The 18,746-nt window shown below is 37.3% G+C and overlaps 3 protein-coding genes across 3 annotated transcripts; 1 reads left to right on the top strand and 2 right to left on the bottom strand.

The window, feature by feature from the left end:
• Positions 1-2,148: 2,148 nt before the first annotated feature.
• LOC124449524 lies at positions 2,149-7,041 on the bottom strand. The gene is made up of 3 exons (XM_047000467.1): positions 6,850-7,041; positions 5,274-5,573; positions 2,149-4,187 (listed from the first exon to the last, which is right to left on the bottom strand). Exons 1-3 carry the CDS (start codon positions 6,980-6,982, stop codon positions 2,371-2,373), a joined length of 2,250 nt encoding a protein of 749 aa, XP_046856423.1. The 5' UTR covers positions 6,983-7,041; the 3' UTR covers positions 2,149-2,370.
• LOC124449525 (5' exonuclease Apollo-like) lies at positions 6,981-11,013 on the bottom strand. Its single transcript, XM_047000468.1, has 3 exons — positions 10,691-11,013; positions 8,051-8,332; positions 6,981-7,232 (listed from the first exon to the last, which is right to left on the bottom strand). Exons 1-3 carry the CDS (start codon positions 10,944-10,946, stop codon positions 7,045-7,047), a joined length of 726 nt encoding a protein of 241 aa, XP_046856424.1. The 5' UTR covers positions 10,947-11,013; the 3' UTR covers positions 6,981-7,044.
• Positions 11,014-14,848: 3,835 nt separating this feature from the next.
• On the top strand, positions 14,849-16,600 carry LOC124449139 (zinc finger MYM-type protein 1-like). Its single transcript, XM_047000089.1, has one exon. It carries the CDS (start codon positions 14,849-14,851, stop codon positions 16,598-16,600), a length of 1,752 nt encoding a protein of 583 aa, XP_046856045.1.
• The last annotated feature ends 2,146 nt before the right edge of the window (positions 16,601-18,746 follow it).

Genomic DNA, 18,746 nt, shown 5'->3' with positions numbered 1-18,746 from the left:
TGCGCTATATAAAGTCTCTAGGTGGCAACGTAACCGCGTTCCTTCAATTTACCACAGGTTCTGACATCATTTTAGAAGGTCAAAAGTTAAAAGTGTCATTTACAGAACTTAATGGTTTACAACGTCGTCCTGTAGCACACACTTGTGGACCATTGCTAAAGATTCCCAGCACTTATCAATTTTATAATGAACTTGTAGAGGAGTTTTCCTCGATCCTAAGAGAAAAAAGTGCCTGGTCGTTTGACATTGTATGAAAGTTCTATCACATGTTTTAGCACACTATTATGACATATTATATTGTGTTTTACATTGTAGAAACACTTTTTTTAGTTCACTTTTGTTAAAAAAGATTTTATGGACAATGATGTGGTGTCATATGAAGATGGAGGTTATGGACCTTCCCTGAATATGAAATTATCTTATTTCTTTATAAGATTACCATATACGTTATCGTTTTGAGTTATTAATGTTAAATATGTTTTGTTCATTGCTATTTGCTTTAAGCTGCTTCTAGAAGTCTTTCATATGCCATTAAAGCTTCTCTCCATGTCTGGATCTGTCCTATTCGTAACACACCAGCACTATACCAGAAGTATTTTTGATATGTAGAGACCTTTTCTGTCGACACATTAACTGAATTGTAAATCTCTATAAGATCTTCGTCGTCATATTGTTTCTGAAAATCTTCAGCTCCAACTGCTTCAGGTAGAAGGTAAAGCTGATCAGGGATCCCCGCATGAGTGTAAAACCTGGATTTGCGTACATAGTGACTGTTCCACGATTCCTTGATTTGGTCAAGTCCTTTTTTTAAGACAGGACTAAAGCAAAACCATAGACATTCAAGTTGAAGTACGTTGCTTGTGTCTAAAACCCCTTTAGCTATCAAATCCTTAAAAAAATTCATCCACCACGAGGCCCACGAGCGACGTAACATGGCCCACCATGCTTCTACTCGCTGATTGCTGTGTGATGATCCATATTGATGAGCATTGACGTCAGAATGTGTGTCCGTACCATTTCGGCGTAAGAAACACTGGGCTGATGCCATAATCCCATTTTCTGTTCCCCTATCTGTTCTAAGAATTTTAGGACAGAGTTGCATATTAGATATGCAGTCGTAAAATAGCCTGCCCACTACGCGGGGATCATTATTTGAAGGAACTATATTTAACCACAGTATTTTCCTGCTAAATCCATCTATACACGCATGATGGAAACCATACGGTTTAAGTTTGTCGTAACCATCGGCATGCCAGCAATAATTTGGCCCCGGATTCATGTAAGCTCTTCTACGAAGACGGTTAGCCCGTCTCCATTTCGATCCCTCTGGATCCACTTCTTGAAGGGTGGTTTGAGCAACCAAACGAGGAACTTGCAAGCCATATTTTGACTGCAATCGTCTCCACATGGCTCTATAGCCCAACAATTTACCACTTCCATCTAGTTCTCGAACAATGCATCTTCTTACGTGGTCTTTATCAACGGTATTTCCACGTCGGTGCAATCCATAAAGCTTAAGCTTATTCAGCAAAGTACTTCTGGAGATGCAAATTCCATGATATTTTTGTAATAGCTGTAGGATTGTATCATACGTGTAGTTTTTAGTAAAATAGTTGCGAATGATATATTCCATAAGTCATTAAAGTAGTGTTTAGCAGCGGAAAGAAATGCCAAGTAATAGACTGCCGGCTTTTCCTTTTTAATTTTGAACTTACGTTTGTTAGTATTCGAATTTTTGTGCGCGTATGCTGTTATGTGTAAGTGTGCATCCTCGAATTTGTGCGCGTATGCTGTTAGTTGTAAGTGTGCTTGTACTTGTGGGCCACTCTCGAATTTGTGCGCGTATGCTGTTATGTGTAAGTGTGCATCCTCGAATTTGTGCGCGTATGCTGTTATGTGTAAGTGTGCTTGTACTTGTGGGCCACCGTACCATAGAGTTCACTGGGCATTACGCAGTTTAGTCAGGCTCTGAAAATTCAGCCCGACCAAGTAGTAAAATCTATAGTGGGAATATCTGTTATCTGATTGGTTGAGAGTAGCTGTGAGCACACTCAAACGTTTAACAACATCTAGTCGGGCTCATTTTCAAAAGCGTGACTTGAATTTTTAGCTTTCGAAATATACGTTCGGAAATCGTGATAACTTACATTACAATGGCTTCGGCTAATGAAATCGATACAATAAGTGAACTACAAGGGTTATTGAAATAAATGACGTCACCTTCTGTTTAGCGTAAAATGCTGTTTTTCAATTAAGAAAAATTTTTTGAATTAAAGACTTGTGAACTGCTATGTCAACACCGTCGTCATAACACTGTCTGAAATTGCTAAAAAAATTGAAAGCTTCAGAGAATTCAGACGCAAGAAAGTTTCATCGTTGACTTTGCCACTTGGCAAGAGCTGATTTAGCACGTGATACGTCACCATGATATACAACATGTAATTTTCCTTCCTTCTGCTTGGTAAAAACGTTTTCCATGGAAAAACCTGGAAGCATTTTATCACTTGACCCGGAGGAGATACTGGCCTTGCCTGAAAACTGAGAATTCCCAGTCACTTTATATGTCACTTGGGATTTTTGAGCTGACGACCTTGACGCATTCCGTAAAGTCATCCTAAAACGCTCGGTCAACTGTTGAATTAGATCTTCTGGGAAAGGTTTGTTCATTGAAACACTTTTGTTTGTCTGTAGCCGATCACCATGCGCAGTTTTTAAAGAGTTTTGCTCTGTTTGCACCAAGCGTAACTCATTTTGCAGCACACTTGATGATTCCGCGCTGGTACTTGATTTATTACGTTGGTTTACATTACACTTCGAAAGAGATGAATCGATGCTATTATTTTTCCGTTCTTCTTTTGTGCAATGCACAAGGTCAGACTCAGATTCGCAACCGCAATACATTTTGCTATTGCTAAGTCCTGCAAGCTTTATTAATTCACGAAGGTCCTGACTAAAGGCTTCGTTTAATAAGTATTCCTCCGCACTTCTGTCGATTGTACATTCGGTATCTGGCACACTGGATTCATCAGTTAACTCTTTAGAACAAGTAGCCTTATTCACAGGAAAAGAGCTTTTGGCACCGACATCGGTGTTCGTTTTAGAATTTCGTAAATGCATTTTTCCAAGAAACTCCTCAGAAAGTGCATCCAAATCCTCGGCATGTGAACATGTGTTGATTATGCCTTCTGTTTTGTTATCTTGCTGCCCTAAATTCTTGTCAGAACAGGTTTCTGCTACTATTGCAACAGATGAACTTACACCAGTCTCAGTCTGGGTTTGCGCATCGAGGGTGCTTTTACTTAAAAATAAACGTTGAATAGGGAAAAGCTGTCTGCATTCCTCGTAACATTTTGAATTGGCTGCGACTTTCAACCTGAACGGTACTAAACAGAATTTTGTCAGCGGCTTACCATTAACCATTTGGTTACACTGCTCTATGTAATGCGATAATGTTTCGGACGTGTTGGCAGCCCTGATATTTTCTAAAGCGGGTGAACCCAATGAATTGTGAAAAAGAAATGATATCTCGGCATGATCGATAACAGACGAGTTCACATTTTGAAAATTATTCATTTCTATATTACAAGAGATTTTTATCGAATCAACATCCGATAAACGATCAGTTGTATTTATATTTGAGCAATTGTCAGACAATGTTGATCGTAGTTTTTCATGTGCAGTTTCATTAGATTGAGGTAATATAGAATCGCCTGTTTTTTGAAAACCATTCTCGCTTTTCTCAAGGGGTTGATTAGCAGTCGTGTTTGAACTAGATGTCTGAAGATTTTCGTTAGACGATTCTTCACCATCGCTGAAATATTCAATATTTAGTGCTTTAAGAGCTGGTAAGCACCTCTGATTTGTTCCACAATTACCACCACCACAACTAATTTTTCTTGTGCTTTTATCTAAATCTTTCTCTTTCTTCACAAATGGAGTGAATTCGTTCAGTTTTGCCATTCCAGGAAGCGTCGTAGCGACATTATTATCGTTAGACTGTGTCGGAAGCGTAGTAGAAACATCAACATCGTCAGAACCTAAATTATCGCCACATTCAACTGATTCAATACACTTCAACGGGGTTGATATTAATTGGTTTGGCACACAAAGAGATTCATGCCGTTGTTTCAAATCGCTTTTCGAACTCGTACATTTGTCAACGAGAGCGGTTTTGTTAGAATCAGTATCTACAAACGTACAACAAATCAATGGCATTAAGGAACAATAAGTAAAATCTATCAAATGTACAATCACGAGAATAGTCGATCGAGTAATTAGCAAATAATAATGGAGGCTAAAAATAAAGTTTAATCGATATTAAAGAAATTCGTTTTCTTCTCATTACACAAAGATCATGACCAAGGTAAAATTATCACTAGCACCCATACAATTGGATTGCAAACTCTCTAAGCTTCGCAACCTAGATCAAGTTCAGAGCTTACATGTATGAACTAACAACAAGACTCGGCAATGTAGAAAATTGATAGTCATTGGCTATTTCTCACATCAACATCAACAGTCCTTCTCAGAACTTTACTAACCTGGACGATCTACATTTATAAACATACAAGAAAAGCGAACCTCAACATTGTTTTAGTGCATTTGAACAGCACACTCAACAATGTAAAGCTGAATCATACGCACTCGGCTAACTGTCTATTTAATGGAAACAAACTTAATCTTCCAAATCAGGCTCTGTTGGAAACCGTGAACTACATCAGCATTTAAAGGAAAAAACACACTCCAAAAAACATCACCTTGTAAACCCAAGATTCGAGTTATAAAAGCATAAGACAAGATTCAAAGCAATATTTCGACTTTATTTCAAAGTCATTAACAAGCTAAGTGATCATTTACAGCATGCGTGATCTTAAATAGTTGTTAAAAGGAAAAGACGTAAGCAATGAAAAAAAAAGAAAGGCGATGAAAGGAGGTGTTACTGTCTAGATATGATGATAATAATTGTTATGATGTAGTAATAAGTGATAAGATCACGCATGCCTGTAAATAATCACTTAGCTTGATAATGACTTCGAAATAAAGTCGAAATATTGCTTTGAATCCTGTCTCTTGCTTTTATAGCTCGAATCTAGAGTTTTACAAGATGAATTTTTTAGGAGTGCGTTTTTTCCTTTATTTTTTGAAATTGTTGGCTGGAAAAGGACATCAGTATTTGCTTGGCCGCTTAAGTGTCAGGTAAAAACAAGGCATTATGAACATGAAATTTGCGTTAAAGAATGGAAATAGATATTATAGATAAAACTTCTGCATACCCTCACGTAATTCAATCCTTATATCTTTTTCTTTACCAGATATCCGTTCGTCGCCGTTGTTCACGTTTTCAAGCAGCGGAGGAAAATTTATGCCACAGGGTTTTTTCACAACACCGTTGAAAAAACTAGTCGCAGACTTCCGTTTTCTAATATTAAATTGCTGAACGTCAATACCATTCAACATGAAATCCTGGACGGTCGGTGGGATCTCGAAGACATGCTTCTTTGTCTCATTATCTATGTAAGACTCGAAAACGCTCATGTCCATTCGGTCATGATCCTCGTAGTTCTTGCTCTCCACTGCAATTGAAAAATGTAAAGAACAAGACGTTTCATGTGCATCGATTAACACTCAATGAATGTGGCGAACCATTTTTCTCGTATATAAAACAACAGGGGCGTCGGAAATAGGGGGCAGAAGAGCTATGTGGAGCCCCCCCCCCCTCACTTTGCATTAAAATTTAACTGATCGTTGCACCTGCGTGTTGCTGATTTTTCAGGTATGCGTATGTGTAGATAACACAAAATAATTGCAACTCGAGTTCATCTAAGCGCAAAAATCGAAAAATTTAAAGGAAGATTTATTTCAATTGTCTCCTTGTTTCGCTTGGGAGGCAACGAATTCTGAAAAAGTAATTATTTAACTATTCGCGTAGAAATTATGTAGTCGTATGAGATGGGCAACGAAATTGCATTTTTTGGATGTGTTACATACAAATTGGATTCGTTTGGACGAAAAAGCACAACTAAAGAGAGAAAAAGTAAAAACGTTATTAAAATTAAAACAAAAGAACTTTTCCCATCATTTAGTCTAGAGCAAATGATGTGTTTTTAGACGTATGACCTAAAAGCTGCCATGTTGATAGGTTTCTTTAAAGTTCTCACATCAACTGTTAGAAGACGATTTATCTTATTGCAATAAAGTTGTAAGATGTAATTGAAATCGACTTTGAAAAGAAAATAGTGCGATAAAATGTTTATCAAAATTCGATGAACAAATTTCAATTCAAGTACTTTCGAACATATGTTACAAAATTCAAGCATTTTTAAGGCCTCAAAATTTTCAATTTCAATTGAAAGAGATTCAAGGACATTTAAGTTTCGCACGAACACTGGGCTTAATGAATATCAGCAGGAAGTAGTCGAAATTCACCCAAATCGTCAAATCTTCGAGTAAAAACGCTTCAGATACAATACTTCTCAGAAGTAAGTTTTACAGAAAACGCGCTCGGAACGCGTTCCGAACCCGTTCCAAAATGCGTTCCAATTGCGTTCGGCTAAAGGTGGAACGCATAGCGAAACGCGTTCTTGGCCACATCCGATCATTGATCGGTAATCATCACTTGTACTCAATATACAAGTGTTCAAATTCGGAAATTTCCATGTTATACCGAGTTTTTTTAACAATCGGGAGGGCGTTCAGAACGTGTCTCCAAATTTTCTTCGAACGCGTTCAGAACGCGTACCGGCCGCGTTCGAAACGCAAATGTGACGCAAACGCAGACTTAAGTTAGTTCTGAGCAGTACTGTCCAAACATGTTAAAATTAGCAAAGTCAACAAACAAATTTTGCTCACCAATTCGGTTGACACAAGGAACGATACACTGCGGTCGAATTCTTGAAACAAATTTCTTCAACTCTGAGAAAGAACTGTGGTCAGAATACGGGACGACGTAAAACATACCATTTTTGGAGAGCTCTTCCTTCATTCCGGCGTACAAACCAGTAATTAAGATACCGATGGTAGGTACAAAGTATTTATTTTTGTGTTTTATCGTTGTAAGAGAAACCTTTTTCTTCTTTCCACACTAATAAACGTGTCTTTTCTCTCCGTGGTAAAGTATTCACTGCATCCAAGTATTTGACTCGTTTTATAACGAGCATGGTCGACATGTATAGGAACGTTTAGTTCTCTCGCAATTTCGCACAATAAGTCTTCTTTACCCAAAAAATCCAAACCTAACAATCAAAAAAGAAATACAGACATAACATGTTCTTTAAAGAATCATTGTCAACCAGAATGCAACACGCGCTCGAATGATTTCGCGGCCATTTTCTTGGTAGAATAAGTAGACAAGCGTTGTATCAGTTTGTAATCCTTAGATACTTTATACATCTTTTGTGGATGTATAAAAATTTGTGTCGATTTTGGCTCAAAAAAGTATTTTCAGATGCTTGCTAGTAATTATTTTTATAAACGTATCTGTTTGGGTGGGCTCATAATTATTCAAAACTATGGTAAGCATAACGGTTGAAGGAGGAAGACCAAAACTTGTTACTCACATAAATGATCGGTATTTGGAGTCAGACATTTTAACTATTGTCGAAGTTGTACGAAGGGTCTAAGAGAAAGATCATCGTGTGATGGAATAAATTATCATGTTTAATACAAATATAAACAAACAATAGATGCGCATTTCATTGTGGTTAACAATGATTCTTCAATAGCGATAGACCTTTGCCTTTGCGTGGCTTTGTAAGTAGATTGCAATCAATGTCAAGAAACATGTGGAAGGAGCAAAACGTTTTACCAAGCAGGCGCACGAAGCAGATAGTTCAACATTCATCTGGATCAATGTTCTGGTGGACACTAAACGTATACTAACTAGAAATAATTTGACTCGTTATGCTTGCACTCCCACCTCCCCACCAATAACCAAACTTCTGAATGTCCACAGGAAAATGCCGTTTACATATATAAGAGCACAAGTTATCAAATCAAAAACTTCACTCCAGTTTATAGCGCCAAGGATACCTGTAATTCGTCAAAAACATACCTATGACAACATCTCTATCCGAATGCTCATAGATGATTTTGAGTATTTTGTCTTTCGCCTCATATTTATTTAAAAACTCGCATCTCGGATCGCAATAAGTATTATCCAAAAATAATTTATTGATAACGAAGTTGTTGGTAAATGGGTACATGTCCAACATGTTTTCGTGATAACGAAAATCCCCGGTGTACAAGATGTTCCCGAAGTACCCCTGGAATAGAAACATTACAGCTCCTGGACAGTGATTGGCGTCGATTAAAGTCACCGTCAATTTCTCTTGATCTGAAACCAGAGTGAACATAATTATGTGAGAAACGTGTTAACAAGCCATTTCATGGACTTTATGTGGTAAGATTGACATTAATGTATTGGTGAAAAGATGGCATTGTAACATACCAAAATTTGATTTTGGTAGAATTAATCAGTAGGATTTGGCTTTACTAGCTAAAATCTTTAATTTATAATAATTTTGCAGAAGAATAGAATTATTCGTGCAGTATATTTACAAAATATATTTATATTTAAAACCAATCTCCTTAAAATATTTTTTGGTTAAAATGCACGCACAATGAACTTTTGAATTGCCAACCGAGCGTACAATAATTTGACAACAAATATCACGAGTTGTGCACATGTTAATCAAAGGTGTTCTTCTATAGCGTGTTTTTAATGTTGCGTGAAAGTTGAAATTAATATAATCGTTTTGCAATAACGACGAACATTTCATGCAACAGCCATGTTGACTTCTGATGTGAGGCTTCCAAATGTTGTAATAATCTGCTCCTTGTTCGGCAACAATAAAAATTGTGGTGAGATTTAATCATTGGGACTACTGCAGTTTAGCGGACACCTTCGACGCTGACCCAAACACTAACCCTATGATCCAAACAAAAACGAGCCTGCGCTCCCAATACGAGCGCTTTGATCGGGTGTCCGCTAAACTGCAGTCTAGCCTAATCATTATACAAATTTAAAGAGATACTATTGTGAATCATATTTTAAATAAACAATATCGTGTGCGGTAGCAAGTGCCGTGAGTTTGGACAAAACAGTCGGAAATTTGTTATATTAATTTATAACTTAGGAGCAATAACTGAATTTTTCGTAACCAATTTCAAAATTCGGCACCCATACTGCACCTGCCCCGCTCAAAAATGAAAGCTGGAGGGAGTCATGTCTCCCTTGGTTCCACCTGCAAGAGTGCCCGTGATTATACAAAACAATTATGATGTCAAGTTACAATCTTTGAATGACAAAAACGCTCAATATTTGGGGGAACCAAGGTATTGCTTACTTCCACATAAACATCTTTGGTTATTGAAATAAATTGTTATTTTGAATTAACACAACAGTTTGCAGTAGTACTAATATTTTTATGCGGCAAGTGATTTGTCAGCAACAAATCTTCCTGCTTAAAACTTCATTGGATTTTAAATATTAGCTATAATAGCATAATTAAAGCTAAGCAGCTATTGCTAGGATACAGACACTATATTGACCACCTTCATCAATGAACTTACTTATTTCCCTGATCGAAACATTATATGCATTAGCCCTCAGGTAGTATTAACTTATTTAACTATGGTAATAGCCTTTAGTAGTCCTTTTACAAATATTTGCATTATCTAAAATTGTTATAATGAAAAATATCAAAAAATTATACAACACTAAGAAGTTCCTGATTTAGCAAGCCATGAGCAGCAACAGCGACTACAGTTTATTTCAAATACATTGATTGAGCAGACTCGTTATTTTGTACCAGTTCCATTTAGACAGTATTCAAAAACACACACATTTGGAACACAATGAAAGGAAAGGAAAAATGTAACCTTTGCATACAGTGGAGAGGGATGGTGCAAAGCTGTTGTTTTGTATATATGACATTCTGTAATAACTTTTCATCAATAGTTAAATGATTATTCATGTCAATAGCAATTTGTCTATACCTTCTAAGAAGACAGAACTCTATAACTGAACTCTATAAATGAGTTGGCATTCATTTTGAATATAATAGCTGGAATGCTCACTGAAGTATAAAGACTATGTACAAGATATGTACATGTTCTCACTTCTCATGCTGTTGTACATGCCTTTAGGCATGCAAGTGTGTGAACGTGTGGGGGGAGTGATCTTGTATATTTTTGTACAGAAAGGGTGATGTTTAATGTTTGATAAATTTCAAATATAAACTAGAATACAAACTGAGAGAAAGATGTATAATGTATGGCAATTGAATTAATCTGAATATCATCGTTCAATAAAAATTGAGCATATTCTTTTCATTAATGACATGTCAATGATTACTCACATGTTTACCTACAGTTAAAGAACTTATTTCAATAAATCCGTAAAAATAATAAATTTCTAATTACAATAGAAATATGGCTGAACACGAACATAAACATTCATCCCTTAGTTCTCAATTAGTTTTTCCACATCACATCATAACAAAGTAAAATCGATCTTTTCGCTCGCGCTTCAAATCCTTTTCCAGCAGCTAATTTATGTGATGTGTGTACGTACGTGCGTATTTTAGGTACTGTAAAATTAAACCGCCAAAATATAAGATACTTAAATCAAAGAAAAAACACTGCCTTCGTTATGTCAAATTGGTTGTACTCATAATTTTAATACACATACCTAGAGCATCTAGAGGTAGAATCACACTCTCACCGACGGGCAATGCAACTACAAGCGATGGATTTATGTTATGATGGCTGATGAGGAGAGTACGTGTAATATTCGAGCAGTAAATAACTTGATCCGACCAAGACGAATTCAAACCTTGTATATGGTCTGCGTGCATGTGCGATAGAAATAATATCCTCTTATGTGAATCTTTTTTAGTCCAGTAATCTATAGCGATCGGAGTGTTTGGAATCAAGGACCGAGGCATCTTATTGTTTTAGATAAAACAAACTACAATTCAAAACCTAACACTTTCAGAACCGCGCATATTAACAAGTAAACGACAATATATTCCAACGAGTGATGCTAGATGGGTAGCCTGCAAACCCGCCCAAGCTACCATTAAAAGTAGCCCATAAATAGCCCAATTACATTTTGCAAGAAATAGCCCAAATTTGCATCAAAACAAGTAAAAACTAGCCCAAGTCTGTTGAAAATATTTAATTTAAACCAAACTACACATTGATACCGTATATCGCATAGTTTACGTCTTCTGTACTTTCATACATTTCTGAAGTAAACCTAGGTATCATTTGAGGCCAAGGAGTGAAATTGTTGCAGCAAATTTTTTGCGTTGCCATATATAATTTCACGTGCATCAGATTCTCTAGTAGCGACTATCCCATTCAATTTCTTAGTTTGGATTTTATCAAAGCCAAATGCTCTTTCAACTGATGCAAGGCTTCCCAACTCTTGAAAATCGTGATCCCCATAAGCATCAACATGATTAATGACGTCAATCCAAAATTTCTCAATCTTCTGGTCGTTGACATCAATCCACTGGATTGAACCAATGCGACTATATTGTTGGTCAAGTTAACCTAAATCTCCGGAAAATAGTGGAAGAAACGACAGGTCTTGAAGAGATCGTTTCTGTTTGCCTGTAAAGCCCGGCGCACACGAGAGCTATGTGCTTAGCAAAATGTCATTCGTGTCAAGTGGCGCGAGCAAGTTGCTCTCGTGTGCGCGTACTGTTTCCGACGACTTTTGCCTTTCCTGGCAGAACTGGCAAATATCAAACATGTTTGATATTTTTTGCCACGCGTGGCGAAATGCTTTATCGATTTGTCCGTGTGCGGCGTCTTGAAGCAAATTGCTTTTGTGTTTTCCTCACAGCGCATGCTCAATAAATCTCATATCAAACAAAAATGGCGGTTCCTCAAATGAGTTAAATTCTGTGTCATTTTCTGATTCCGAAGAACTAGACGAAATAGCACTTTTATGCCTGTTGCTAATTCGCCGTAGACGCAGTCGTTTACCAGCTTGCGAATGGTATTAAACCTGAGTATTTCACAACATTCCATGTATGTGAAATACTCAGGTTTAATACCATTCCAGTCAAATTGTCAAAATAAAAAGCTTCATGGATCAGAAGACTCAAAATCACAGGTTATAGTAAACAGCTTCTCATGTAATCAATGTTAGTTTTCTCAAATCTTAAACAATATGTAGTATAACTGTCCAATGATTGAATGATCAATGATCATAAACTGAAAAACCCCAAACATTTGTTTATGATAAAGTAAATAATAGTATGGCGCCTTATGGCTACAGATTTTTTGTCCATTGAAATATATTTGCAGGAATGTAGGATTTCGCTGCCGTATAACGGCCACGATTCCCCAAGCACTAAAGAAATCATAGCTAAAAGTCCTTCGTCAACAACAATTTCAGAAGCATCAATCTGCTTACCATACGCCATATTGACATAAATCGCATCACACACTCGCATAATTGACTTTGATATATTACATTCATGCATACACTTCACTTGTCCTTTACTTACGATTTTCGATGTAAATTTCTGCTGATAAAACTCAAAACAATGTGGGCATTCTTTTGAACATCAATGACTGAAATGTCGCTCGCGAGATCGTCTTTGCCAAGCATTTAAAATTAATCCATAAATCCATAAATTTCCACCCTCTTGAAAAAATTCACATTTTGGACAGCAGCATTCATGTCAATATATGAATTTGTAAAAGATTTCCATAAATTCCATCTGATTGTAGTTTAGTTTCTATCATGCTTATAAAAATTACTATAAAACGATCAAACATTCAATTCAGACAGTGAGCTTGACTATGTTGGTTCAGTTGGCTATCAGTCGAAATCCGTCAAACCAATCACAATAAAGCAAAAATTCAAATGAACCAATTGTAAGATAGCAGTTGGACTCCCTTATACGTCCGGCCACCCTTATTATCAGTCGAGACCATTCCAGACTGTCCACTGATCTGGCTATTGATCAATAAAATAAGCGTTTTTGACGTTCATAGACTCCTTTATCCGTCGAACCAGTCAAGCCACCCCGCTTATCAGTCGGTTATTCCAGGTCAATTAAAATTCAACTGATCTGGTTACCAACGAGATATTCATTGATTAGTCTTTACTTTTCAATAATAAATAATGCGGGATTTTTATCACGAAGTAAATGCGATAAGAAAATAAGAATAATTAATGATTTTTTAATTAATATGAATAGGTAATTTTTGAATTTCAAACATCAGTCGCGCGACGGATTTGACATACTCTAGATCCGCCCCTGATTTCCTCTTCAACTTCTACTTGTATGCTTTTTAAGGTGTGAAATTTCTGCAGATTGGTGATGCAATTGATATCTCACCTTCTTTGTGATGTGTTGATACATGCTCCTTTGCTTGTACTTGATGCCTCAACTATTTTTCTCCATTGTTGCAACTGGTCCATACTTGGCATAGATGTTACATAGCAAGGATCAACAACTGAATCATCATCTGTGCTGCAATTTGCACCTTTGGTAAACCATTTCTCAATCTTTGGCAACAAAGACTCAAAAGCCTGACCTCTAGTTAGCTTGCTCAGTACGGGCTCTATCTTTTTTGAAGCTTTTTTGAGAGACAAAACCTCCAAATAAATTATGTACATATAATTAACAAAACTAATTTCCCCTTTCAATATTATGAATTTTTAATGCAAGACTTTAATCCTATGTAATGTCAGGGCCTATATTCACGTTGCCTTGCACCCCCATCCCCATTGCAATGCAAAGGTCTGAAATAAATAACCTAAATAACTGCATAAAATTTGCAAGTAGTGCAATGCAGTGGAAGTTCAGGGGTAAGTCAGAATACGTTTATGTTTAGAAGCTTATTATAAATTTAAAATACTATAATAACAACACTACTGATATTTATATAATTATTACCAATTATTTCCAAAATATTGCCAATACGGCAGTTGTCAAGTAGTTTCATGTATTCTGACATACTCTGCAGCGAAAGTAGTGTTTGCAATTCAGTTAATGTATGTGCATATGCTTAGTGTGATGAAGCAATTAAACTTGCAATATCTTCGTATTGTTATTCCACATACCGCTTTTCACGAATAATAAAGAACTTAAAACGTTAAGATATTTAGCTTTATTATAGAGCAATACAATGGAAGGAGAACAAGAAAGTTGACAATGCGCATACGATGATGTTTTTTTACAAAAAAGTTAAAGTGGGTAAAATCGTATTTCGCGGCAAGACGATAAAACAATTCGCGCGCGTAACGATGGTGACATTTAATATTTATCTTTCAGTTCACGTTTCACGTGACAAATTTCAATATGGCGTCTGTGCTCCGATCTCTCGATTTAGCTGCAAGTGATTGATATTCCTATAAAATATATAGCATAGGAATTTTCATCCTTTTATGTTCTACTTCTACATTCGGTATTTTCACGACACCTGTACAACATGACTGAATGCATTGTGGATACACTGTTATCCCGCTCATTTGGATTGAGACCTTTTTTCCGAGAAACGAGAGATCGTCGAAGGTGGCCGTCCCACTCCTGAGTTGCAAGGACTACATACAACATCCAAGCGAAGTGGTAAAGTCTTTATTCGAAGTTTTCAGACGTCAAATTACGACAAGTACAAATGGCTGGCTGGCTCCTCAAAATTGAATAAGTTATTTTGCTGTCCGTGTCTTTTGTTCAACTCAACAGACAAGACAGTCTGGTGCAAGAAGGGATACGATGATTTGGCCAACCTGTGTAATGCCGTCAACAGACACGAGAAAACGAAAACACACTTGTCCAGTTGCCTAATGAATGCCAGTTTTGGGCGTACACGCATCGACATGCAGCTAGACGAACAGGCCCGTCAACACATCTCAGCTCACAACTTGATGGTGCACAAGAATAGAGAAGTACTTCGCCGTTTCATTGATGTTGTTTGCTTTCTTAGCAAACAGGAACTTTCTTTCAGAGGTCGGGTGGAGCTGGAGGAGTCTGCCAACAGGGGCAATTACGTCGAATTGATAAAACTGCTAAGTGCATATGACCCCACGCTTGAACAGCATCTTCATACAGCAACCGTGTTTTCTGGACTTTCTAATCGTATCCAGAACTATTTGATTGTTGCTGTCAAGGACGTCATGTTGAAAGCAATAAAAGATGAAGTGATGAGGAGCCCATTTGTCGCTATTTCCCTGGATGAAACCTCCGACGTTAAGACCTTATCGCAGCTAACAACTATAGTTCACTATGTCAACCCAGATGGTAAAGCTGTGGAGCGCTTTCTTGGATTTACCGATGTAAGTGAGGATAGAACTGCGGCTAGACTGAAACAAGAAGTCGGTAAAACACTGAACGAGTACGGATGCGGCGAAAAACTGATTGCCCAAACGTATGACGGTGCGAGTGTGATGTTAGGAGAACTGTCCGGTTTGCAAACACGAGTAAGAGAAGACTATCCACATGCTCTTTTTGTCCACTGTTGCGGACACGCATTAAATTTGGTCCTTGTTCAAGCTGTCTCGTCAACTAAAGAGTGTCGTATATTTTTTAAAACCGTCACTGGTCTTTCATCCTTTTTTCACGCCTCGTCCAAGAGAACATACCTGTTGGACACAGTTGTCGGCAGACGCATTCCCACTGGAACAGCTGTTCGATGGCACTATCAGAGCAGGTTAATCCATGCTGTACTGGAGACAAGAGCAAAGCTGCTCGAAGTTTTCGAATACATCATCGAAAATGATGACGAGTTTGACGGTACGACGTTAAACGAAGCGAGGGGCTACCGACAAGTTCTTGCAGATTTCCAGTTTGTGTTCTGCCTTAAAATATTTTCAGAAATATTTGGTCTTACGGATGTTTTGTATAATATCATTCAGAGTAAGCAGTTCGATATTGTCTTCTGTGTCACGAAAGTTCGCGAGACGAAAGATAAGATTCAAGAACAACGAACAAAATTCGTAGATTATTGGAATTTTACGTCAAGTATCGTCAAAGTAGCACTGAAACGCGGGCAAAGTGAAGAGGATGTAAAGGCGTCCTTCCGTCAAATGCTTTTCTGTGTAGTCGATACCATTGTCGTGCAGATTGACTCTAGATTCGAAAGTCTTAACAGCAGAGCATTCGTTTCTTTGTTGGATCATTCAAAGCACGAATTGTACAGCCGGAAATTTCCCGAACGAGAGCTGCAATCGTTGCAAGATTCAAATGGAACATTCTTTAATCTTCAAGCACTAAAAAGTGAACTAATCGTTGTATACGCATCTGCCGAGCTCAAATCGAAACATGTTTTTGATATGATATCAAAAATAATCGAACTTGACTTGAAAGCCTGTTTTCCAGAGGTGTACCGATTGTGTCAGCTCATTCTTACTATGCCAAGTACGTCCTCCTCTGCAGAAAGATCATTTTCGGCTCTCAAGCGTATCAAAACGTATCTTCGCAGTACACAAGGGCAAGAGCGACTTTCTGCATTGGCTACAATTTCAATCGAGAAGGAGATGTTGGTAAGTTTGCAGGGGAAGCCACGATTCTATGAGGACGTTATAAAGGAGTTTTGCGCAAAGGAAAGGCGGATGGAATTTACATTTAAGTAAATATGTTGTAGGATTTTGGACTATTTCGTTCTGTTACTTCTTCACTACAATAGAAATGCACGCGTAGCCATTTACTTAAAACGACTTTATATCACAATACCACATGTAATACTTTTAAACCGTAATTGTGATATATACTCTATAAAAGTTTTTGAATTTTTTAAATTTTTTCAATACTGTTTCAGTCATGACAGATACATTTTTTCGACAAAGTACTCCCAGAAATCGCGGGAAATGCGCTCCAGTAGCCTTCAAAATCCAAAAATTTTCTGGGGGAGCATGCCCCCAGAACCCCTAGATAGCTTCGCGGCATGCCGCGAACCTCACCCCCAGCGCTTGCCTATTAAATTCGGTCACCGCACGCCACTGTCTCGCATACAATTCAAGGCAAGAAACTATAAAACCCGTAAAATTATATTTGACGAACGTATTTTACAACAAAACTGTTTCTCACCTCGTATGCTTGGTATCCTATCCGATGGCATTAAAAATTTTGTCCATAAGTTAACTTAAATTCGTCAAATTTTCGAAAAACAACTCTTCATAATATAACTCTTCATAATATACTATTAATCTATATACATTCTGGCCAGTTTATCTGGCTGGAGTAATGGCGGACGCAAAAGATGCGCACTTAAGAACTGGGTACAAGTAGGGGACAGATTTTTCGCTGAGTGGCGCTTCTGTATGTATCTATTCTGTGTTACAAGTGTAGCAAAGTGAAACCGAAAACCACGACAGTAAATCGCGTATAAATAGCAAGCATTTCAACTGTAAAGACAATTTAGACAAAAGATTACATTGATATTGTTTAGAACAGAAAAATTTAAACTGATTTTGCTCAGAGATTGATCCAAAAAATTTTTGTTCGGTAAAATGCTTAGGCAAGCGGCGCTTGCCTACGCTTGCATGACCACACGCCACTGATTCTTTTCTGTTCCAGTTTGGTTACTACCTTTAGGAATTTGTCTTGAAAGAAAAACAAATTGGCTAAGATCAAAGTATTGCAAGTTCTTGCTGAGTTTGAAGATGATGACGAAATGTAACAGAATGTTTTTTCCATAAACTTTTTCAAGAAATTTATATTTACAAATGACTTTATGTTTGCATGCGTTAACTACCACGTTATGTTATAAAAACAGTGACAAAACTAATAAATGATTCTTTGATTTAGTTAATCGTCATTTTGAAAACAATCTACTGTAACATGTACTGCGTTCCACTGCCAGCGTACTTGTCCTTTTGGGGGCATGAAGTAGTTTTTAAAATCTTATCTAACAAGCTTTGCATCACGAGAGTAGTTGTTTGACCTAGCGTTGCTGACATCTCTTAAACCCTTATCTGATTGTGTCACTTTTCTCCATTCTCCAAGCTCTCTTCCGCTTTCTGTGTCGTTGTCCACTAAACCAGCTGGACAGTATTTTGTGCTGTGCGAAAAAGACCTTCCATTCATGAGATAATTGTGAAGAGCGACTACTGCTTTTGTAACTTGAATAACCATTTCAATTCTGGCGTGAATTGATCGACGAAATACCTGAAATCACGCTGCTACAACTCCAAACGCATTTTGAATTACCCTCCTCGCTCGAGACAACCGATAATTGAATACCCGCTCAGATATTCCCAGAGCTTCTCTCCCAGTCCTTCTCTGCGAAGGACTGTTTTTGTTGTTGTTGACTGACGTTTCGACAACATTAGTGGTAGTCATCTTCAGTCCTTCTAAGGTTGACTCTGAAGATAACTACAGCTAAGGCTGTCGAAACGTCCGTCAACAACAATAAAAACAGTCCTCAGGACTCTACTGATATACATCTACAAACATGTAAAGATGCGCCCGGGTTCAAACCATTTACTTTATTACGATGATTAGTTTCCGTGGTAAAGGAATCACACGACTTGTTACTGCTTGTCTTGTATCTTCACGTCTGTAGTATTACTTTTTTTATTACCCGTGTATAAATGCAATTGTTGCTTCCTATGAAATACATCCAATTGCCTAAAGGTTTGTACAGTAATTTTCTGGAAAAAATAATTTTTACCTAATTAGTGGTGCACTTCTATGTTATAGAGGACTAGAATTTTTTTAATATAAATATTAGAGCCCAACAAATATTAATTATTATTTGTTGGGTAATTACCCAACAAA

This window comes from Xenia sp. Carnegie-2017, unplaced genomic scaffold (assembly GCF_021976095.1).
Source record: "Xenia sp. Carnegie-2017 unplaced genomic scaffold, XeniaSp_v1 HiC_scaffold_23, whole genome shotgun sequence".
Taxonomy (NCBI): domain Eukaryota; kingdom Metazoa; phylum Cnidaria; class Anthozoa; order Malacalcyonacea; family Xeniidae; genus Xenia; species Xenia sp. Carnegie-2017.
Note: the sequence above shows the minus strand (reverse complement) of the source record. Positions and strands in the feature narration are given on the sequence as shown.

Bases quoted from the DNA above. Each gene is read 5' to 3' on its own strand.
- LOC124449524 (XM_047000467.1), bottom strand. From the start codon at position 6,982: ATGAAGGAAGAGCTCTCCAAAAATGGTATGTTTTACGTCGTCCCGTAT. The intron at 5,574-6,849 runs GTGAGCAAAATT...TTTCAATTGCAG, and splicing joins TCCTTGTGTCAACCGAATTG to TGGAGAGCAAGAACTACGAG. The intron at 4,188-5,273 runs GTATGCAGAAGT...GTACGTTTGTAG, and splicing joins AAGGATTGAATTACGTGAGG to ATACTGATTCTAACAAAACC.
- LOC124449525 (XM_047000468.1), bottom strand. From the start codon at position 10,946: ATGCCTCGGTCCTTGATTCCAAACACTCCGATCGCTATAGATTACTGG. The intron at 8,333-10,690 runs GTATGTGTATTA...CTCTGGTTTCAG, and splicing joins TCTACCTCTAGATGCTCTAG to ATCAAGAGAAATTGACGGTG. The intron at 7,233-8,050 runs GTATGTTTTTGA...TTTGATTGTTAG, and splicing joins GGATAGAGATGTTGTCATAG to GTTTGGATTTTTTGGGTAAA.
- LOC124449139 (XM_047000089.1), top strand. From the start codon at position 14,849: ATGCAGCTAGACGAACAGGCCCGTCAACACATCTCAGCTCACAACTTG.